This window comes from Notechis scutatus, chromosome 5 (assembly GCF_049901735.1).
Source record: "Notechis scutatus isolate UNSWTSFEM ecotype Mainland chromosome 5, rNotScu1.2, whole genome shotgun sequence".
Lineage (NCBI taxonomy): Eukaryota > Metazoa > Chordata > Lepidosauria > Squamata > Elapidae > Notechis > Notechis scutatus.
The window spans coordinates 12,406,837-12,426,545 of NC_142013.1; the positions used below are offsets into that span (position 1 = coordinate 12,406,837).

General features: G+C 41.4%; 1 protein-coding gene across 1 annotated transcript in view; it reads left to right on the plus strand.

Moving 5' to 3' along the window:
• The window catches only part of HEPHL1 (hephaestin like 1), a 54,843-nt gene extending 35,400 nt beyond the window's left edge, over positions 1–19,443 (plus strand). Inside the window, exons 13-20 of the mRNA XM_087966164.1 lie at positions 2,106–2,245; positions 5,021–5,152; positions 7,806–7,912; positions 8,750–8,972; positions 11,646–11,785; positions 15,415–15,574; positions 17,275–17,316; positions 19,003–19,443. Of these exons, the coding sequence (XP_087822290.1) occupies positions 2,106–2,245; positions 5,021–5,152; positions 7,806–7,912; positions 8,750–8,972; positions 11,646–11,785; positions 15,415–15,574; positions 17,275–17,316; positions 19,003–19,196 (1,138 nt within the window). The 3' untranslated portion in view covers positions 19,197–19,443. The remainder of the gene's footprint in view (positions 1–2,105; positions 2,246–5,020; positions 5,153–7,805; positions 7,913–8,749; positions 8,973–11,645; positions 11,786–15,414; positions 15,575–17,274; positions 17,317–19,002) is intronic.
• Positions 19,444–19,709: the final 266 nt, after the last annotated feature.

Consider the following 19,709-nt stretch of genomic DNA (forward strand, 5'->3'; position numbering starts at 1 on the left):
AGCAGTTTCAAAATAGGTCAGCGTAAACCAGCTTGAGCTATCTGGGAAAGAAGCTTTGCATTGAAAACAGGATTTATAACTTTATAGCTGGAAAAAATAACTAAAGAGAAGATAGACCGGAAACCAGAAGTATATTTGCTGGTCATAATCTCAGAGGGTTACGATAAATGAACTGCACATTTAGTTTTACATATATTGACAGCAGCAAGGATTAGCTTTGCAAAATACTGGAAACTTGAGAATACCCCATCAGATGAGGAGGTAATTAGGAAAATTCTAGAATGTGCTGAGATGGACAGATTAACCTTAAAAATAAGAGAGAAAGAAGACTCAGAATACTACCTGATATAGAATAGATTCTATGAGTGGTTAAAGACAAGAGGTAGAAGTTATAGGAAGAAAAACAATGAATGTATGTATTAAAAGCAGAGCTGTTTTATAACTATAACCATTAGAAGTACTGAAAATATGAAAATATGAAAGTGTTAAGCATAAAAAAAGCTATTTAAAAATTTGGTGATATTTTTGCTATATCGGAGCTATACTATCATTAGAGCTATTAATTTATGCATTATATTATTGCTATTATTAGTTAATGGGTTAATATCTATTATAGTATTAGCTATGGTTTTTGTTTCTTGTAAATAATATACTCGGACAAAATGCTGTATTCAAAAATGTTTATGAATAAAATTATTAAAAAGAAAAAAGAAAAAGAAATCAAACCCAGCATGTTGAAGCATTTTCAAAATAGGTCAGTGTAAACCAGCTTGAGCCATCTGGGAAAGAAGCTTTGCATTGAAAACAGGATGTATAACCTTATAGCTGAGTTTACCAAAATCTTGACCCCAATCCATCTAGTCATAACTAATTCCCAGTAAAAACAAAGGAGAAAATATAGTTGTTTGATTGACATACCCATTTCTTTTAAGAGATTTTGCTGTCAAAGCTATAGATATTCACGTGGAAGTAAAATCATCTGTATTCAGAAATAATACAGATAGTCCTTGATTTACGACCGCAATGGAGCCCAAAATTTGTGTTGCTAAGTGAGACATTTGTTAAGTGAGTTTAGCCCCTTTCCATTGTCCCTTCATGCCATGGTTGTTAAGTGAATTGTTGCAATTGTTACGTTAGTCACATAGTTGTTAACTGTGATGACCCAGGGTGGGATACAAAATAAACAGTCACAAAAATAGGTAAAGCTCCTTTTATTCCTTCACTTTGCTTCAAAGCTCCAAATATCCTTGATTGGAGACAAAAAACTCCCCCACAAGCAGTTACAAAAAGGAGGAAATGCCGTTTAAACTAAAAATGCCTATAAATTATGAAGAGTAAAAACAACACAAACCACACTGAAGCAATTAAGGGAACCAGGCAGGATAAGGGCTTGAAGACGTCCACAGATACCAGAACACACACTGGGAAGGACGCCAAACTCAGAGAGGAATGACAGACTAGAGATATTTCCACGCTTTGTTTCCAGCACGGGCCCGTACGCATGCCCGTCCTTTTAACCAGTTCTCATAGCTGCAGCCCATGAAGAGGATCAAGGCCCTTTCCTCCCCCGTAGACTACACCATTCATGTTTCTCCTGTATCCTCTCCTCCCTGCCTGCCCTTGGATGGAGAGGGGATGGGCCTGGATCCTCCTCTGACTGCTCAGCCGGCCTCTGCCCTTCCCCAGCCTCCTCCACAACCTCCAGAGCCACATTTCCACTCCCTGTCGTCTGTTCCTCCTCTCCCTCAGAGTCAGTCTCCAACAGGGGCATGACAGTTAACTGAATCTGGCTTCCCCATTGATTTTGCTCCCCGTCTTTGCAAAAGATGATCACGTGATTCTGCAACCGTCATAGATATGAGTCGGTTGCCAACCGTTTGAATTTTGATCACATGACCACAGGGATGCTGCCACGGTCGTAAGTATGAAAATCAGTCATAAGTAAATAACCATTCTGAATTTTAAAATAAAAAATTTTCACTGTCATTTTCAGTGGCTTGATGTGTGATTTCTTGTCTCCAGGAATTATTGACTGTGGATGTGTACAAATGATTAATTATAATACAGAATTATGACTATTGTTATACTTTTACTTATTTTTCAAGTTACGGACATATATTTGTGAGCCAGGCTGAAGATATGATAGGTTCGAAATACAAGAAGGTGGTTTATAGAGAATATATAGACGGAAGATTTATGGAGCACAAAAAAAGGACATTAAAAGAGGAACACCTGCAAATTCTAGGTGAGGAACTTGGATAAAGCATGAGGCATACTTTGGACACATGAGTTTTAAAACAATTGCAAACACATTTTCGTTGCAAAGGGGAACCCTGCTGATTTCAATTAAATTTTTTCCTTGCGATGTGTGCTTAGGATTGTAATATCAATGTAAAAGGATAAGAAATGGTTGAGACAAATCCTCTTGGATCTCCATTCCAATAGTTTCCATTTTCTTTCTGTTTTGTCTTATCTCCTAATTTCCAAAGAGCGGTATTTCTCATCATTGTGCCGATGTGCATTGTTCAGTGTCCCATTTGCTTCCACAAAATAAAGGTCATTGCTGCAATGCCATTATTGTAGAATCATATGGTTGGAAAGGACTTTGGACTTTATTGGTCCAAACCCCTGCTTGAGAAAGACTCATCAGACTCCCCCGCCAGAACAAGGGTTATCCAACCTGTGCTTTAAAAACTCTAGTAATGGAGCTTTCCATGATTTCAGATGTCTTCTGCTTAGTAGCTCTTGTATTCAGGAATATTTCTTTCCTCTGTAGAACTTCTACCTACTGATTAATTGTCAGGAAATTTCTCCTTGGTTCTGGGTTGCTTCTCTCCTTGATTACTTTCCATCCATTGCTTCTTGTCCTGCTTTCTGATGCTTTGGAGAATAGCTTGATCTTCTTTTCTTTTTGGCAGCCCCTTAGATATTGGAACATTGCTATAATGTCACCTCTAGTCCTTTTTTTCATTAAACCAGACACACACAATTCCTGCAACCGTTCTTCATATGTTTTAGCCTCCAGTTCCCTAATCATCTTCGTTGCTCTTCTCTGCATTCTTTCCAGAGTCTCAACATCTTTTTTACATTGCGGTGACCAAAACTGAATGCAGTATTCCAAGTGAGGCCTTAGCAAGGCATTATAAAGTGGTATTAACACTTCACGTGATCTTGATTCTACCCCTCTGTTTATGCACTCTAGAACTGTGGCGGCTTTTTTGGCAGCTGCTGCACACTTCTGGCTCATATTTAAGTGATTGTCCACTAGGGTTCCAAGATTCTTCTCGCAGTTACTGAGCCAGGTACCACCTATCTATACCTGTGCATTTGGTTTTTCTTGCCTAAATGTAGAACCTTACTTTTTTCACTGTTCTTGTTCTATCCTCAGCCGCTATAGAAAATAAATCCATATCTTCTTCCCTGTTATCAGGTCTTATCTCAGTCTCCTCTTGCTCAATGTATTCATTAATAGGCCTTTCATGAGAAGAGACTGGCTTATCTGAAGGACCGATGACCTCTGGTGACATCATCCCATTCAATCCAGCAGGGAAAAGCATATTGCCACCATCTGCCTGGGATGGTCCAAGGAGATAGGCCTTCTCGCTGTGGCATGTGCCTTATGGGACATCCTTCCCCACCTGAGGTTAGCTCCTTCCCTGTTGTCAGGGGTGGGATTCTACCGGTTCGGACCAGTTCGGGCGAACTGGATGTTAAAGTTACATCTGGTTCGTCGAACCGGTATTTCAACCGATCGGCTGGCCCCGCCCCTCCCTTCCCAGGAGTCTCCACGCAGCCCATTTTCAATGGAAGTAAGTGCAGGGTCTGCGCGGAGGCTCTGGGAGGGGGAAAAACAGGCCTTCTGGGCCAGTTTCCTGTTTCCGGCTTCCGGAGGACCCCCAGAGCCTGGGGGAGGCCGTTTTCACTCTCCCGGAAGACCAGGGGAGATATCTGGACCCTTGGGAGGGCAAAAAATGGCCTTCCCAGAAAAACAGGAAGTGGCAAAACGGGCCTATTTCTGGCTTCCGGTGGGCCTCCAGAGGATGCTTTCACCCTCCCAGAGGCCTGGGGGAGGCCTTTGGACCCTTGTGAGGGGGAAAACGGCCTCCCCCAGCCTCTGGAGGCCCACCGGAAGCCGGAAACAGGATGTCCGGTAGGCCCTGCCCACCATGGCCCCGCCCACCCAGCAACCGGGCATTGAACCGATTGCTGGGATTTTTGAATCCCACCCCTGACTGCTATAATCTTGGAAGTTCCTTAAGACTTGGTTATGTGACCATGCCCGGTGCTTCCAAGAAACCAGAGACATTCTGAAATGGCTCCACTGTGGTTCATACTTTGCTTTCTTGGTGTGCTTTGTATATTTTACATTTTTTACAATATTTCCTTTGTAATAATGATTTTTATATTTTTATAACGATTGCTTTTATATATCCCTGGTTTTATTTTATTGTTATATGTGCCCAGAATTGCTGTTAGAGAGGTAGGTTGCTATATAAACATGCTAAATAAATAAACATGCAAGCAAACCAATAAATAAATTAAAAGAAAAACACCTTTGGGACAACCATGGCCTGGGAATCTGCATAGACAGGTTGCAAACTATGTTTCTCACTAGGAGACGGAGCAGCATATCAATACTCTTTGACACAGAGAAACTTTGATAAACCAGGCTGGAAATGAGTCTTGTTGATTTTTAAAGTAGTGTTTCATTGTTTAAAATATATTATTAATATTAATTTAAGTATCTTCATCCGGAGCTGGCCATTTAAAGTGAAGGATGTATTTTGTAGGCTACCATTTACAGTCAAGTGAGAACCATTTCTGCTTTAACACCTTATCTGCTAAAAAAAATAGGGTATTGATCTATGAATTAGTATATTTTATCATAGTATAATTAATTTAATGCTCACTCTTTAGAATGAGATGAGAGTTCTTCCATTCCTTGTATTCTAATAACATATATTTTTTAAAAAATATACAATACTCATTGTTTTTTTGTTTTGTTTTGATTTTGCCTTAGGGCCGTTCATTCACGCAGAAGTTGGTGACTTGGTAGTAATTATATTTAAGAACAAAGCCAGTAGGCCCTACTCAATATCAGCTCATGGAGTACAAGAAGATGCCGGAACGAAAGCACACGTTACCATGCCAGGTACAGTGGTGGATCAGGACAGGAGACACAATCCTGCTGACTTTCACACAAGTCTTATGAGTTGGATTTGATTCAGGGGTGGGCTACTACCGGTTTGCCCCAGTTTGGGTGAACCGGTATCTAATTTTATCATTTTTAATTACCGGTTCAGCGAACTGGTAAATCCCACCCCTGTCTGGGCCCGCCCACCCTGCCCCTCCCAGGAGTCTCCACGTGGCCTGTTTAGGTTGCCAGGTAAGTACAGGGCCCACGCGGATGCTCGAGGAGGCGAAAAACGGGCCTTCCGGAAGTTCCAGAGGCCAGAAATGAGTCCGTTTCTGGCCTCCGGGGGGCCTTTGGAGCCCGGAGGAGGCCGTTTTCACCTTCCCAGAGATGCGAGGGAAGCCTCCAGAGTCTCAGGAGGGGAAAAACAGGCCTCCAGGGCAGTGGTGGGATTCAAATTTTTTTACTACCGGTTCTCTGGGGTTGGCTTGGTGGGCGTGGCAGGGGAAGGATACTGTAAAATCTCCAGTCAGAGGTAGTATTTTTTCTCCAGAACTGGTCAGATCCTGCTGAATACCACCTCTGCTCCAGGGTCTGCGGAGCCTGGGGGAGGCTGTTTTCGCCCTTCTGGAGGCTTGAGGAAAGCCTCTGGAACCCGGGGAGGGTGAAACCCATGGTGCAGGAAGCCCACTGGGCCACGCGCACCATGACCACGCCCACCCAGCAACCAGGCAGACAACTGGTTGCTGAAATTTTTGAAACCCACCCTGATTTGATTCCTGATGACTTTATAGTTTTCTAGTTGCTTTATTAGCCCCCAAAATGGAAGGGGTTTCCCATGGCTTTCTTTCTAGCATTCCTATGGAATATGAAAAGTGGGAATTTCCTGTCCATCTTTCATCCCATGGACTGACTAGTACAGTTATTTCCCCAAAACTGCTTCTGAATATGCTAAGGAGCAGATAGCACCAGTTTTGATTCTTCCCGAAATGGTGCAACAGGTGATGAAGGTTGACGTGCTAACCCTAGGAAAATGCACGGCTGCTTTAAGATATTGAAATTAGGGGCTGGGTTCATGCTATTGCATGCTCCAAAGTTGTGGTTTACTGTATTGATAACAAATAGAATAGAATAGAATAACAGAATTGGAAGGGACCTTGGAGGTCTTCTAGACAGGCAGAAAACCCTCTACCATTTCAGACAAATGGCTGTTCGGTGTCTTCTTAAAAACTTCCAGTGTTTGAGAATTCACAACTTCTGGAGGCAAGTTGTTCCACTGGTTAATTGTTCTCACTGTCAGGAAATTTCTCCTTAGTTTTAGGTTGCTTCCCACCTAACTATAGTTTGTCCAACAAACCATGTTGAACCAATTTAGTTTGGTCTGAAAACAATATTCAGACACTTAAAAATCAATTACGTACAATGTTTTTAGTGGATTGCTAACCGTAACTTAAATTGCTTAAGCAGGTAGTCCTTAACCTGTAACCACAATTAAAATTTCTGTTGCTGATCGAGACAGTTGTTAAGTGAGTTGTGCCCCATTTTATGACCTTTCTTGCCACAGTTATGTGAATCACTGCAGTTAGTAACACAGTTGTAAAGTGAATCTGGCTTTTCCATTGGTTTTACTCCTCAGACGGTCTCCAAAGGGGATCACGTGACTGGCAACCATCATAAATATGAGCCAGTTGCCAAATGTCTGACTTTTGATCATGTGACCATGGGGATCAGAGGTGGTATATTCTGCAGATTCGGACTGATTCTGGCGTACCAGTAGCAGAAATTTTGACCAGTTCAGAGAACTGGCAAATACCACCTCTGGCTGGCCCCACCCATCCATCTGATTTGCCTGGCAGAGCGGATTGCCGCGCCCCAGCTGAGCTAACAAAACCAGCTCAGACTATCTTTGAGTGCTGCGCGGGGGTGATCTTTGAGTGTTGCATGCGCACACCAAGTGCACAGAACCGGTAGCACGGAAGTTGGAATCCCACCACTGATGGGGCTGCTGCATAAATGTGAAAAATGGTTTTCAGCTTTGGAATCCATATTCCATGCTGCCACATAGCCTGGGAGAGTGGAAAGGGGGTGATTTCAATTAAGTAGCTCTAAAGTAGACAAAATAAAATTCTTTTGTTAATCCAAGGTCATTTAGTATGGCGCAGGGTGAAATAAGGATCTTACTTTTGGACGGATCGTGATTGGGCCATGTGATGTGATGACGACCAAGCGGGGATGGATTTGTAGTTTGAGAAATTGTGGAAACCCCAAAAAAACTTTAGATTTGGGTTTCCATGGATGTGCCAGGTGCTATTCTAATAAAGGTACTTTTGAGATATGTTTGTTTCGGAGTTACTGATTGGAATTGAGGTTTGCTGGAACGCTGACAACGGTCGTAAGTCACATTTTTCAGTGCCATTGTAACTTCCAGGACTATTTATAGTTTGGATATTGATGCTTTTAAGTAGAATTTTGGTATTTTGAGGACTTCATCATATACTTCTGATCTTGGGAATTAAAGACAAGACACACTTAAAAAAAAAAAGTAGTTGGTATTTTACCAAAATTACCAAGTTGAATCAATTTTTATCGAATGTTGGATGTTGATCATCTTTATTTTAATTTTCTCTTCTCCCCAAACCTATTTTTCTTAAACACAAATGTTTGCATGCAGGAGAAACAAGCATGTACCTTTGGAGAATTCCAGAACAATCAGGCCCTGGCGTTTCTGATCCAAACTGTATTTCTTGGGCTTATTATTCAACAGTGCATTTTGTAAAGGTAAATGAAATATCCGACTTACAGGGTTTATGTAGGGGGTTATCTGTTCTTCCTCTAAGTTTGTCTAACCCAGGGGTCCCCAAACTTGGCAACATTAAGACTTGTGGACTTCAACTCCCAGAATTCCTCAGCCAGCATAGCTGGCTGAGGAATTCTGAGAGTTGAAGTCTACAAGTCATAAAGTATCCAAGTTTGGAGATCTCTGGTCTAACCCTAACCTCTAAAAAAGGTGGGTGAAAATGACCTAAATTTCTTAGGCTAAATGGTTAAGGGAAAGACCATGGATTCAAGAGTGTCCATTCGGTTGGAGGGCAGGGAAGAGAAGGGACTTTATAAAAGAAGTTGGGGCCACGCATGATGTATGTCTCAAAAAGATGGGGCTTTAATCACATGGCTGTAATTGCCATTTTGATTTTTTTTTTCTTAATTCTCCCCTATTTATCCTTGGATATCTTGAAAAATTTCCATATTGTCTGAATGTGTTAGAACTGAATTATTTTGAGGAGGATATGTATCAGGTATTCAAGCAGTTTTTATAGTAGGTATCTTCCAGCGGATCTTGTGGAGGTCAGGAAAGCATGAAATTTTTGCAGCTTTTAACATATAAGATTTGCATGTGTGAACCCATTCATTTATTATTTATTTGGCATGGTCCATTATTCCTGCACTTATTTTAAAAGTCTTGCATTTAATAGTCTCTCCCTGTGTATGTATGTGTGTATATAAAGACATATACATATAGGGAGAGACTATTACACACACACACACACACATTGATATTAGTAAAGGAACCCATTCTTTGTGCTGTTTTTTCCCCCTTCTGTTCTTTAATTTCAGGATTTGTACAGTGGTTTGATTGGACCCCTTATAACTTGCAGAAAGGGGATATTAAATGAAAATGGCTCAAGGAGTGATGTTGATCGTGAATTTGCTCTTCTATTTATGATTTTTGATGAGAATGAATCTTGGTATTTAAATGACAACATTGTAAAATATCTGCACAAAAACCCTGAAGAATTTAACCCCACCAGTAATTTTACGAAAGGGAACAGAAAGAATGGTATGTTGCTTAGTATATGGAATAAGAGAATTACTTCTTGAAAAATATGCTTCATCAATTATTTAGGTTTTTGCACTATCATGCGTTTTCCCCAAAGTGAAAGCCAACCTTGGCTTTCAAAATAATGATAATATGTTGCAGCCTTGTTGGTTCACTATGCTGCTATAAACTTTAGAATTAAAAAAGAACTCTCTCTCCTTTAGAATAAACTTGAAGAAAACGTTCTTGGTCTACTGTCTAACCTAATATACTGATCAGATTCACAGGTTGCACTAAGTTATAATATGGTTTAGTTTTGCTGGGTTAGATAGGTTATGTGATTATAGCTGGTTGCAAACTACAATATAAGGCAGAAGCCACTTTGTTGTGGTTGGGAGCCACACAATATTTAAGAGTAGAAGGACTATCATACATAATTGGCAAAACATGAATTTTCAGCGAGTGGAGGTGAGTATCAGTAGGTTTTTCAGATGAATACTTTGTGGGTTTTTTTCTTTACCTTTAAACTACATTCTGTTTTAGGGTTTATACTGCAGCAGAGGTGGAGAACGATGGCCCCTTTATGACTTGTGGACTTCAGCATGGCTGGCTGAGGAATTCTGGGAGTTGAAGTTCACAAGTCATAAAAGGGCCATTGTTCCACACCCTGTACCACAGTTTTGCTGTGTTTCTAACATAATGGGAACTGATGTGAAGCGATGCTCCTGGGCCTGTAAATGAAAGTTTAACTTTGGCCTCAGCTAACTCATTCCTGTGAGTTATGGCTCAGGGTATTCTATGCACCTAAATAATTCTGGTTTATTAGCCATGATTAAGCAACCATGGTGCAACACCTCAGCCAGTATATATGTAGGAAAAGTTTCAGTTGGAAAAAATATTCAAATAAGTAAAATCTCCATGAGTCTCATTTTATTCTCAAAATGCACTGGATATGTGAGCTGTCTTAGCAGTAAGTCACGGAAACGAAGGCTTGATGATCAAAAACATAGGTACAAATACATTTCTCATTGGGAAACAACAATTTCCATTGGAGCTGAGGCCATCTAGGCATCCCTCACAGTTGCCCCTGGTGCTCAAATAATTTTTGCAATAGCCAAGTATTTTTTGTGGGGGTGGTGGTGGTGTCATAAAAATGGAAGGATGGAGCGATCAGAGAACACTGGGAATTCTGCTTATGCAAAGGATTCTCTGAATCCAAAAGTTAATTCCAATGATTCTAAAAGTCATGCCCTTTGGGATAACAAATTCTGGGCTTCAAGTGAGGGGGTCCTTGTTTTCTTGCAGATGTTTCATTGCCCAAAGTAGGTAACATTTTCGGTGCTTGATGTATGCTTGAGCATTGATGATGTTACCTAGTCTGACTAATCATATGGCACGTGTCAGAAGCAGGGTTGAAACGAGTAGCCAGTGACATTACCATTGCCCGGGAGATGCCCAGTTGGGGGATCCTTTCACGTCCTCAGCAGGAGCTGGAGCGGAGGACGGGAGCTCACCCATCCCCATACATTCGGATCTCAAACATGGGCTTGCTAATTTCCAGCCCAACATCCTAACCATGTTTTAGTTTAGTTTAGTTTATTGTCATTGCACTTTGTACAATGAAATCAAACATCCATCTTCAGTGCACCTCAAGGCCATGAAAATAAACACACACATCCTTCACACTCCACACATTGAATTGAAAACCCCCGACACCGCACCAACACTGCACTATATAGCAGAATTCAACAGAGCTGCTTGCCCTGGCAGTGGTGGGATTCAAATATTTTTACCACCGGTTTGGTGGGCGTGGCTTGGTGGGTGTGTTTTGCGTGCGTGCACACACTTTGCGTGCGCAGACACACCAAATGTGCACTTTGCACAGACGCAGAGGCGTTCTAACTCACCTGCAAGCCTGCACTCTCCTGGTTGCTTCAGCAGCTGCCGCGCAGCGCTCTTCTGTGCCGCGCAAAGCAGCTGCGCTTCAAACTCAGAGGATAAAGGTGAGCATGGGAGCATGGGAGCCTGGGTGGGTGGGTGGGCCCAGCAGCAGAGCAGTGGAGAGAACCGATTCAATCTCCGCTGCCCATCGCTGCTACCGGCTCGGGAGAACCGGGCCGAACCGGTAGAATACCACCACTGTAACCTGGGATAGAAGCTGTTTTTCAGCCTAATAGCGTGAATGGGAATGCAGTCATGCACATAAAGAGTATCAAGTAAGGGACTCAACACGCAACCCTGTGGTGTACCAGTGTTAAGAATAAGGGCTGAAGAGGTATGATGATTACCTAATCTGACCCTCTGTGAGGAAATCCATAATCCAAAGGAAACAGGAAATCCATAATCCAAAGGCAGATTGAATTAGAAAGCCCAAGGTCCAGAAATTTAGACACTAGTCTATGTGGAAGAATTGTGTTAATCGCAGAACTAAAATCCACAGAAAGCATCCTCACATAGCTGCCCCCCCGCTGTTCTAGATGAGCCAGAGCAGTGTGAAGAGTGATGGACAACATGCTCCTTTAGTTTGGGTAATGAAAGGTCTGCAAGAAAACAACCAAGCTCAGAGATCACCAAGGACCCCTCATTTCAACCCTGAGCTGCATATATTTTCTGTTATGGTTTTAAAGGGACAGGGGAACACTCAAATCTGTAATTCATTCCTTTCACAACTATCTCTTACATGCTTTTTTTTAGCAATCAATGGCAAAATCTTTAATAATCTCCCTGGGCTGATCATGAATGAAGGAGAAGACACAAATTGGTACCTGATAGGAATGGGAAATGAACTTGATGTCCATACTGTCCATTTTCATGGCGAAACCTTTATTTTCAAGGTTGGTATTGACCAGAGTGGGCAATTCTTTTTATGCTAATAGTCACCTTTGGCTTAAGTGACATATTCAGAGTGATAATCCCAAAAATAATTGGTGGATCCGGGACCAAAGAAAATAATTTCATTTATATTTGATTTTAATCATATAGTTAGTTATATGATCACATAGTTATTATAAATACTTTCTAGTCTTAATCACTTTCTGTCACACTAAACAACTTGCAGAATGTTTCTTGGGCATTCTTAATACTTTCAGACGATATGTACATCTGAATAACAAAATAAATATGATTTGTATTTTAGTAAAACTGTATACAAAATACGAGATTTTCAAAATACAGGTAGTCCTCAATTTACGACCACAACTGAGCCCAAAATTTATGCTGCTAAGTGAGAAATTTGTTAAGTGAGTTTTGCTCCATTTTACACCCCTTCTTCACTTAATTAGTAACAGTTGTCAAGTGACTCTTGTTTCCCCATTGACTTTGCTTGTCAGAAGGTCGCAAAAGGTGATTATTTGACTCTGGGACACTGCAGCCGTCATAAATATGAGTCAGCTGCCTAGCCTCTGAATTTTGTTCACGTGACCATGAGGATGCTGCAAAGGTCATAAGTGTGAAAAACAGTCATAAGTCACTGTTGTAAATTTGAAAGGTCACTAAATGAACTGTTGTAAGTCAAAGACTACCTGTTCTGCAAACAAGAAGCTATTACTATTTATTTAATAATAATACAGTGTATTTTGTGAACTAAAATTATTTATGGATTTGGTATATTACTGCCCGATACATGCATACAATAATTTTCTATAATTGCAAAGCGAAATACAACTCATGCATTTTCACAAAATCTCCAGAACCGTAAAGCCTACAAACTTGAAATTTGGCACGTATGTTCCTCTTGGCTTCTAGGGGCTCACTAAGAAAGGATTTTTCGAAATGACTATCAGAGCATTAGTATTTTATATATTACTATTAACATGCTCTGATGCTAAGGAGTTCTACTCCTCCTCCCCATCTGAGAAGAAATCTGTTCCAAATGCAAAACACAAGCAGAGGAGAGGAGTTTCAGTTTCAGTTTCAGTTTCAGAACACCAAGCAGCTTTAGTACAGAACAGTTGAGCTAAGCCACACCTTGCTTTCTCCTTCTTGCTCACACAGCAAATACTGTTTCAGTTTCCAAACAGCCCTCAACTCTCTTACACACTGACAGGATGCTAGCCAGATGAATACTGATGGATGCTGGTAGGCAGAGGCAGATTCCCACCCCCCTTATTTTCCTCCCCCCAAACTAAGCCTGACCATATAGTTTCGTAGCGAAGCACAGGTATCAAGCTAGTAGTATAATAGAGTAAATTGCTGTAGTAATAATAATTAGCATGGAAATAATAACAATAGAATAACATATAGGATAGAGAGTATAGAAAGTACATTTAGAAATGTGTGTGCTTCACATTTCTTTTTTATAGCTTGGTTACAACTCCTCAACAATTACAGGGAGAGACAGAAAACTACCTGTGCTTTTCTGGCTCTTTTGAATTGGATCAATCTAAGATAAAAGTTTCCCTATACAGTCATGTCTGACCGTAGGGCACGTTGCTCCTCTCCATTTTTAGGCTGAGGGAGCCAAGTGTTGTCTGAAACTATTTTCTGTGGTCATATGGCCAGCATGACTATATGCCAAAAGCATACAGAACACCGTTACCTTCCTTCCAAAGTGGTACCTATTAATCTACTTGCATTTGAATGCTTTCGAACTGCTGGGTGGGCGGGAGCTGGAGCTCACCTCATTGTGTGTCTCAAACCCGAGCTGTCAGCTTTCCAGCTAACAAGCTCACCATCTTTAATTGCTAGCCATCATGTCTCCCTGAATCAACGCAATTGGGTATTGTTTTTTTTTTTTAAAAACATCCCAACCTGCTATCACATGGGAAATGCCTGTGTAGAAGCCAGGAATTTAGCCTTAAGCAGTCAAAACATCTGCAGAACAGTGTTGGTGATCAGTGCAAAGTCCACAATAGTCTATCAGGAGCTGGGCAGATCCCAACCTCTGATCGCATCCTTAAGCATATTAACCGTGTTTCCCTGAAAATAAGACCTGGTCTTATTTTCTTTTGGGTCCCAAAATTAGAACTAGGGCTTATTTTTGGAGAGTGTCTTTTTCTCCCCCCTGTTTATAAGAGGGCCGCTTCTTCTGCTTACTCGCAACAGGGCAGGAGGCCTCACAGAGCACCAGTGCTGCCACCACAAGGTGGGGGCTGCAGCTGCCTCACATGCCCTGTACCGCCTTACCTCAGGGCCCTGCAGTCAGGCCACCCATGCCCTGACACCTGCCTCACCTTGCGGTGGCAGCTCCAGTAATCCCATCCAGCAGGACCCAGCAGGCCACCAGCCCACTTCTGCTTGCCCGCAGCCTCAACAGAGCAGAAAGTTAAGCAACATGCCAGTGTTGGTAAAAGAGGAACAGAATATGCTTCCTGAACTGTAACCCTAGCAGTACAGATAGTCCCAATCATTCGTTTAATGTCCATTTGAAGTTACACCAAAAAAAATGACTTATTTGCAGCTATCATTGTTGCAGTATTCCCACAGCCATAGGACCAAAATTTGTGACAGACGCCGTATCCCAGGTTCACTTAAAAAAAAAAGGATTAAGTATTATAAAATACAAAAATAAGTAAAAGAGCAGTGTGGAGGGAGGGAAAATGGAAAAGAGAAGTGAGTAAAGATAGGGAAAAGAAAAGAAAAAGAAGCATTGACTTCCAACTCTCTGTTGAGGTACAATAAGGCATTAGCATCAAATCACAGCTTTTTGCTTTTCCATAATAATATGAACATTTCTATAAAGATCTATCCATCTAATGCACCAAGTTCAGAAGCAGTTTCCATGTGGAAACAAAAGGACTTGTATTCTTTTCTTTCATCAGATTAGTCAGTTTTGCCATTTCAGCCAACTCCATCAACTTCTGTATCCATTCTTCCATGGTAGGTCTCAAAGTGTCCTTCCATTTTTGCCCATACAATATGTTGTCAACATGTATAGTAACAAAGTTCCAAATTTTTTCTCCAGTTCTTTTTCCATTAATCCCAAAAGGAAAAATCCTGGTTTCATTTCTATCTCCATTTTCAGGATTTTCTGTATTAGGGTAAGAATCATACTGCATAATTTATTTATTTTTTGCTTTATCACATGTCCACCATAGATGATAAAAAGTTCCTTCTTTTATGTTTCCACTTCCAACCTTCATTTGACATAAGCCAGGTTCACTTAATGACCGCATGATTGCCTTAACCACCGTGGCAAAAAAAAAGTCATAAAATCAGGTGTGCCTCAACGACCACCTCACTTATGTATGAAATTATGCAATGTTCAGTCCAGCGGTGGGATTCAAATTTTTATACTACAGGTTCTGTGGGCGTGGCTTGGTGGGCGTGGCAGAGGAAGGATACTGTAAAATCTCCAGTCAGAGGTGGGATTTGCCAGTTCTCCAAACTACTTAAAATTTCCGCTACCGGTTCTCCAGAACTGGTCAGAACCTGATGAATCCCACCTCTGGTTCAGTCCCAGTTGTGGTTGTAAGTCAAGAACTATCTTTAGGAAATCTTTATAATGCTTCCTGTCTTCCCACAGATAGATCACAATCACAGAAGAGATGTATACGACCTCATTCCTGCAACTTTTCAGACAATTGAACTGGTAGCATTTAATCCTGGGATTTGGCTTTTACATTGCCATGTGTACAATCACATTCACGGAGGGATGGAAACCACCTACACCATACTAAAAGCAGGTAACAAAATAGGTATAAATATAAATAAAATAATTTACATTAAAGTAATATATAAAATAATAAAACAATGTATTATTTTGTTAATAATTTTAACACGCATTATTAAATATAGTAAAAATAGACTAAGGTCTTCTGCAGCAAATGTTGGACCGAATTCATGGGAAATCCTCTTTCTTCTTGTGTTTATCTCTAGAAACCACCAGAATAGCCCCTCCCTCTACATCAGGGGTGTCAAACTCTATTTCATTGAGGGCCACATCAGGGTTGTGTTTGACCTCGGGATGCCGGGTGGGCATGGCCAGGGTAGACGTGACCACCTCTGTTTCCATCCATTATCCATCCATATTCATCCATCCATAGTTTCATTCATCATTCCTTGATCTGAGGATACACACTGTTCTGACCCAGGCTTCGTCAAACTTAATAAACCACAAACTGAATTTAAAAGTAAAAGCTTTTTTAATGCAACACTGGGAATTACTTGCATTCCCAGCCGAAACTAATTAGACACAGTTCCTCCAGATAGGAGCACACTTTTCAGTGCTGTTGAATGCTGCCAAGAAACAGAAGTCCAATTAAGGCTAATCATAAACCAACCCAAAAACCCAGAAAAAAACAACCAGAGTACAGAGCTTCAAGAAGGACTCAGAAATTACTGAACAACTTTGCTTCCTGCAAGGCTCTTCGTCATTGAGGGCTGACTTTTATCCCTTATGGGAGGGGCAATCACCTCCCAGCCTTACTCCCGAGTTGCCCTTTTTGTTTCAGCTGCTCTCGCCTTCTAGCAGCTCTGTGCACATGTGCACTGGGAACAGGCTCCCTTGGGTCTTCTGCCTTGCTGCTGCCAGACTCCGAAAGCTCCAAAGGCAGCCCTCCACTCTCAGATGGTCCTGGCCCCATCCCTGCATCGGACACAGGACCCTTGCCAAGTCCTCGCCAGACTGCCTGACTGGTTCCCTTTCATCCTCACTGTCCGATGCCTCTGCCATCCGCACCGGCTGCTGGCGAACCACAACACATACTTTCTCCAGTCTGGAGCATGAAGGATAAAAGTTATCCATAAATCCTAGAAACACCCATACCTACACACTTTTACCTAGCAACAAATCCCTTAGGAATTGATAGGGGCTTCATTTAAAAGTGTGAGGAGGCCTATCTTGAATAATGCTGGACCTTTTCCCCCCAAAAAAGTTAAGCTGTTTTTCTGCTGCTGTTTGTTGAATGCCACTGCTTAGTTATTCTTAGTGTAATCATTAGTCACTTTTTGGACAAAGCTAATGGTGAAATCAAGTCCAGAAGAATCACATTTTTAGTACTGAATGCCCATTCATATAAGTTGGTATTATTTATCTGGGTCTAATGTGCTTCCTGTTCAGAACTGGACTTATGCAAAATATAATCAATTTGAAGCTACCTTACAAGTCAAGGTAGAAAAAGGTTTGATTTAAAAGTGCTCTCAAGGATAAACACTTCAGAGATGTAGGGAGGCTTAATAAGTGTTTCTATTTAAAGTAAACTGCAGTTTTAGCTTAGATGGCTTTTCAATGTCATTTGAGATGTAATGTGTTATAGTTAAACCCATTCAGGTGTGATTTGTATTATGTGAACTAGATCTCTATGGTCAGTTCACTAAGACACCCAGACAGTATATTGGCAGTGGTAGACTTCTGCTTACTAATGAAACCCACTTTTTCCTACAGAAAATGAAACAAATCTTGATGAAAATGAGACTACTACAAAAGGTAAAACTCAGTCTTATTGACAGATTACGCAGAACACCACTAATTGCCATAGGAAATTCAGGCAACAGGCATTCAGTGGTATCTGTCTGTCTGTCTGTCTCTCTCTCTGTGTGTGTGTGTGTGTAATAGTTGGCAAGATGGAGGACAGGATGCCACATGGTGATTCAACCCTCTTCTGTCCATGCATCTACACTGCACACTTGTCCAAAGAAAAAACATTTGCATTAAAATGTTTCATCTGCTATCTTGCCGATATTGCCCTGCACACTCTTGTATCTGTGCTTCAGATGTACTTCATTCATGCAGCTATGCCTAAATAGCTACTGGCGATATCATTTCAACATATTTGAAACATCAAATGGAATAGATGATTTCTATATTTTCCATCATTATGTAATTTCCTCCAGAGTTGTCCTAGATTGATAAGGAAAGATCCTCCTTTGCATATTTGTTGCGGTAAAAGGGGTAATATACAGGGGTGGGATTCAAATTTTTTAACAACCGGTTCTGTGGGTGTGGCTTAGTTGGTGGGCGTGGCTTGGTAGTCATATGATCGGGTGGATGTGGCTTGGTGGTCATGTTATTGACTGGGTGTGGCCAACTCAATATCACTCACATCGAGGCTCGCATCTCCTCACCTGGCCTCTCATGACTGTGGGGATGTTGAAACAGTCGTAAGTGTGAAAAATGGTCATAAGTCACTTTTTTCAGTGCCATTGTAACTTTGAATGGTCACTCCACACAAGCAAAGTACCACCAAGGAGGGGGGGAAATCCAGAGACGTTCCTGAGACAGGAAGTCTAGTCCTGCCAAGAATGTAATAAGGGTTAACGGAGAGGCAGTTTCTGTAAGCAACACCAGAATGTTTCCTTCCTGCCTTCCTTACAGGATTAGGCCAGAAATTTCTTCTAACAACCAGTTCTTCGAACTGCTTAGAATGTTAACAACTGGTTCTAGCGAATAGGTGCGAACTGGTAGAATCCCAACCCTGGTAATATAGCAAAAGAGCATTTAGACTTATATACCGCTTTGCTGTGCTTTACAGCCCTCCCTAAGCAGTTTTACAGAGTCAGTCTATTGCCCCCAACAATCTGGGTCCTCATTTTGCTGACCATGGAAGGATGGAAGGCTGAATCAACCTTGAGCCTGGTGAGATCCAAACTGCCAGATTGCAGTCAGCTGGCAGTCAGCAGAAGTAGCCTGCAGTACTGCACTCTAACCACTGCGCCACCACAGCTCATCTCTTCTTGTGCACCATAATTTGCTCACACAACTACTGGATATAGTCCAAAAAATTAGCTATATTCCCAGGGAGCAGGTCTCACTGTGTGATTTTGCTTCAACTTGCAGGTACTAAATAAAAACAAAAATGATCTTGATCTCCAGAACCCTTTTTTATGATTCTGATGAGAGCCGTGGTGGCGCAGTGGTTAGAATGCAGTATTGCAGGCTATTTCTGCTGACTGCCAGCTGCCACCAGTTCAGCAGTTTGATTCTCGCCAGGCTCAAAGTTGACTAGGCCTTCCATCCTTCCGGGGTGGGTAAAATGATTGTTGGGGGCAACATGCTGACTCTGGGAACCGCTTAGAGAGGGCTATAAAGCACTGTGAAGCGGTATATAAGTCTAAGTGCTATTGCTATTATTTATAAACTGTCCAAGGTGACCATATTTTTCTCCTTCAACAGGTAATAGAAGAACAGAAATAGAGTTCTTTGGCAATTGGCTGGACCTGCAAGAGACCGGCTCTGTCCTCCAAGTGTTTTTCCTCACTGGAGTAGTGCTTCTGTTCGTTGTTTTGACATTCGTATCTATTTTAGTTTGCCAGAAACAAAAGGCCTATTATCATTTGATTGGGCACAAATCAACGGAGTCCCTCTAATAATGTGACTTTCTGTTGGACTGTATTTCTAGTTCATTATTAATAAAGAGGAATATTGGTGAGTCAAGATTAAAATGAATGGGTCCTTGGTGCTCTCTGAGCTTGCTTGTTTTCTTGCAGATGTTTCCTTACCCAAACTCCAGGTAGTCCTCGACTTACGACCACAATTGAGCCCATAATTTCTGTTATTAAGTGAGTTTTGCCCCCATTTTACCACATTTCTTGCCACAATTGTTAAGTGAATCACTGCAGTTGATAAGTTAGTAACCTGGTTGTTAAGTGAACTTGGCTTCCCCATTGACTTTGCTTGTCAGAGGGTCACAAGACCCCGGAACACTGCAACCGTCATAAATATGAGCCATTTGCCAAGCACCCGAATGTAAATCACATGATCATGGGGAAGCTAGAGAGGTTGTAACTGTGAAAAAAGGTCATAAGTCATTTTTTTCAGTGTTGTTGTAACTTTGAATGGTCACTAAATGAACTGTTATAATTCGAAGACTATGACTAGAC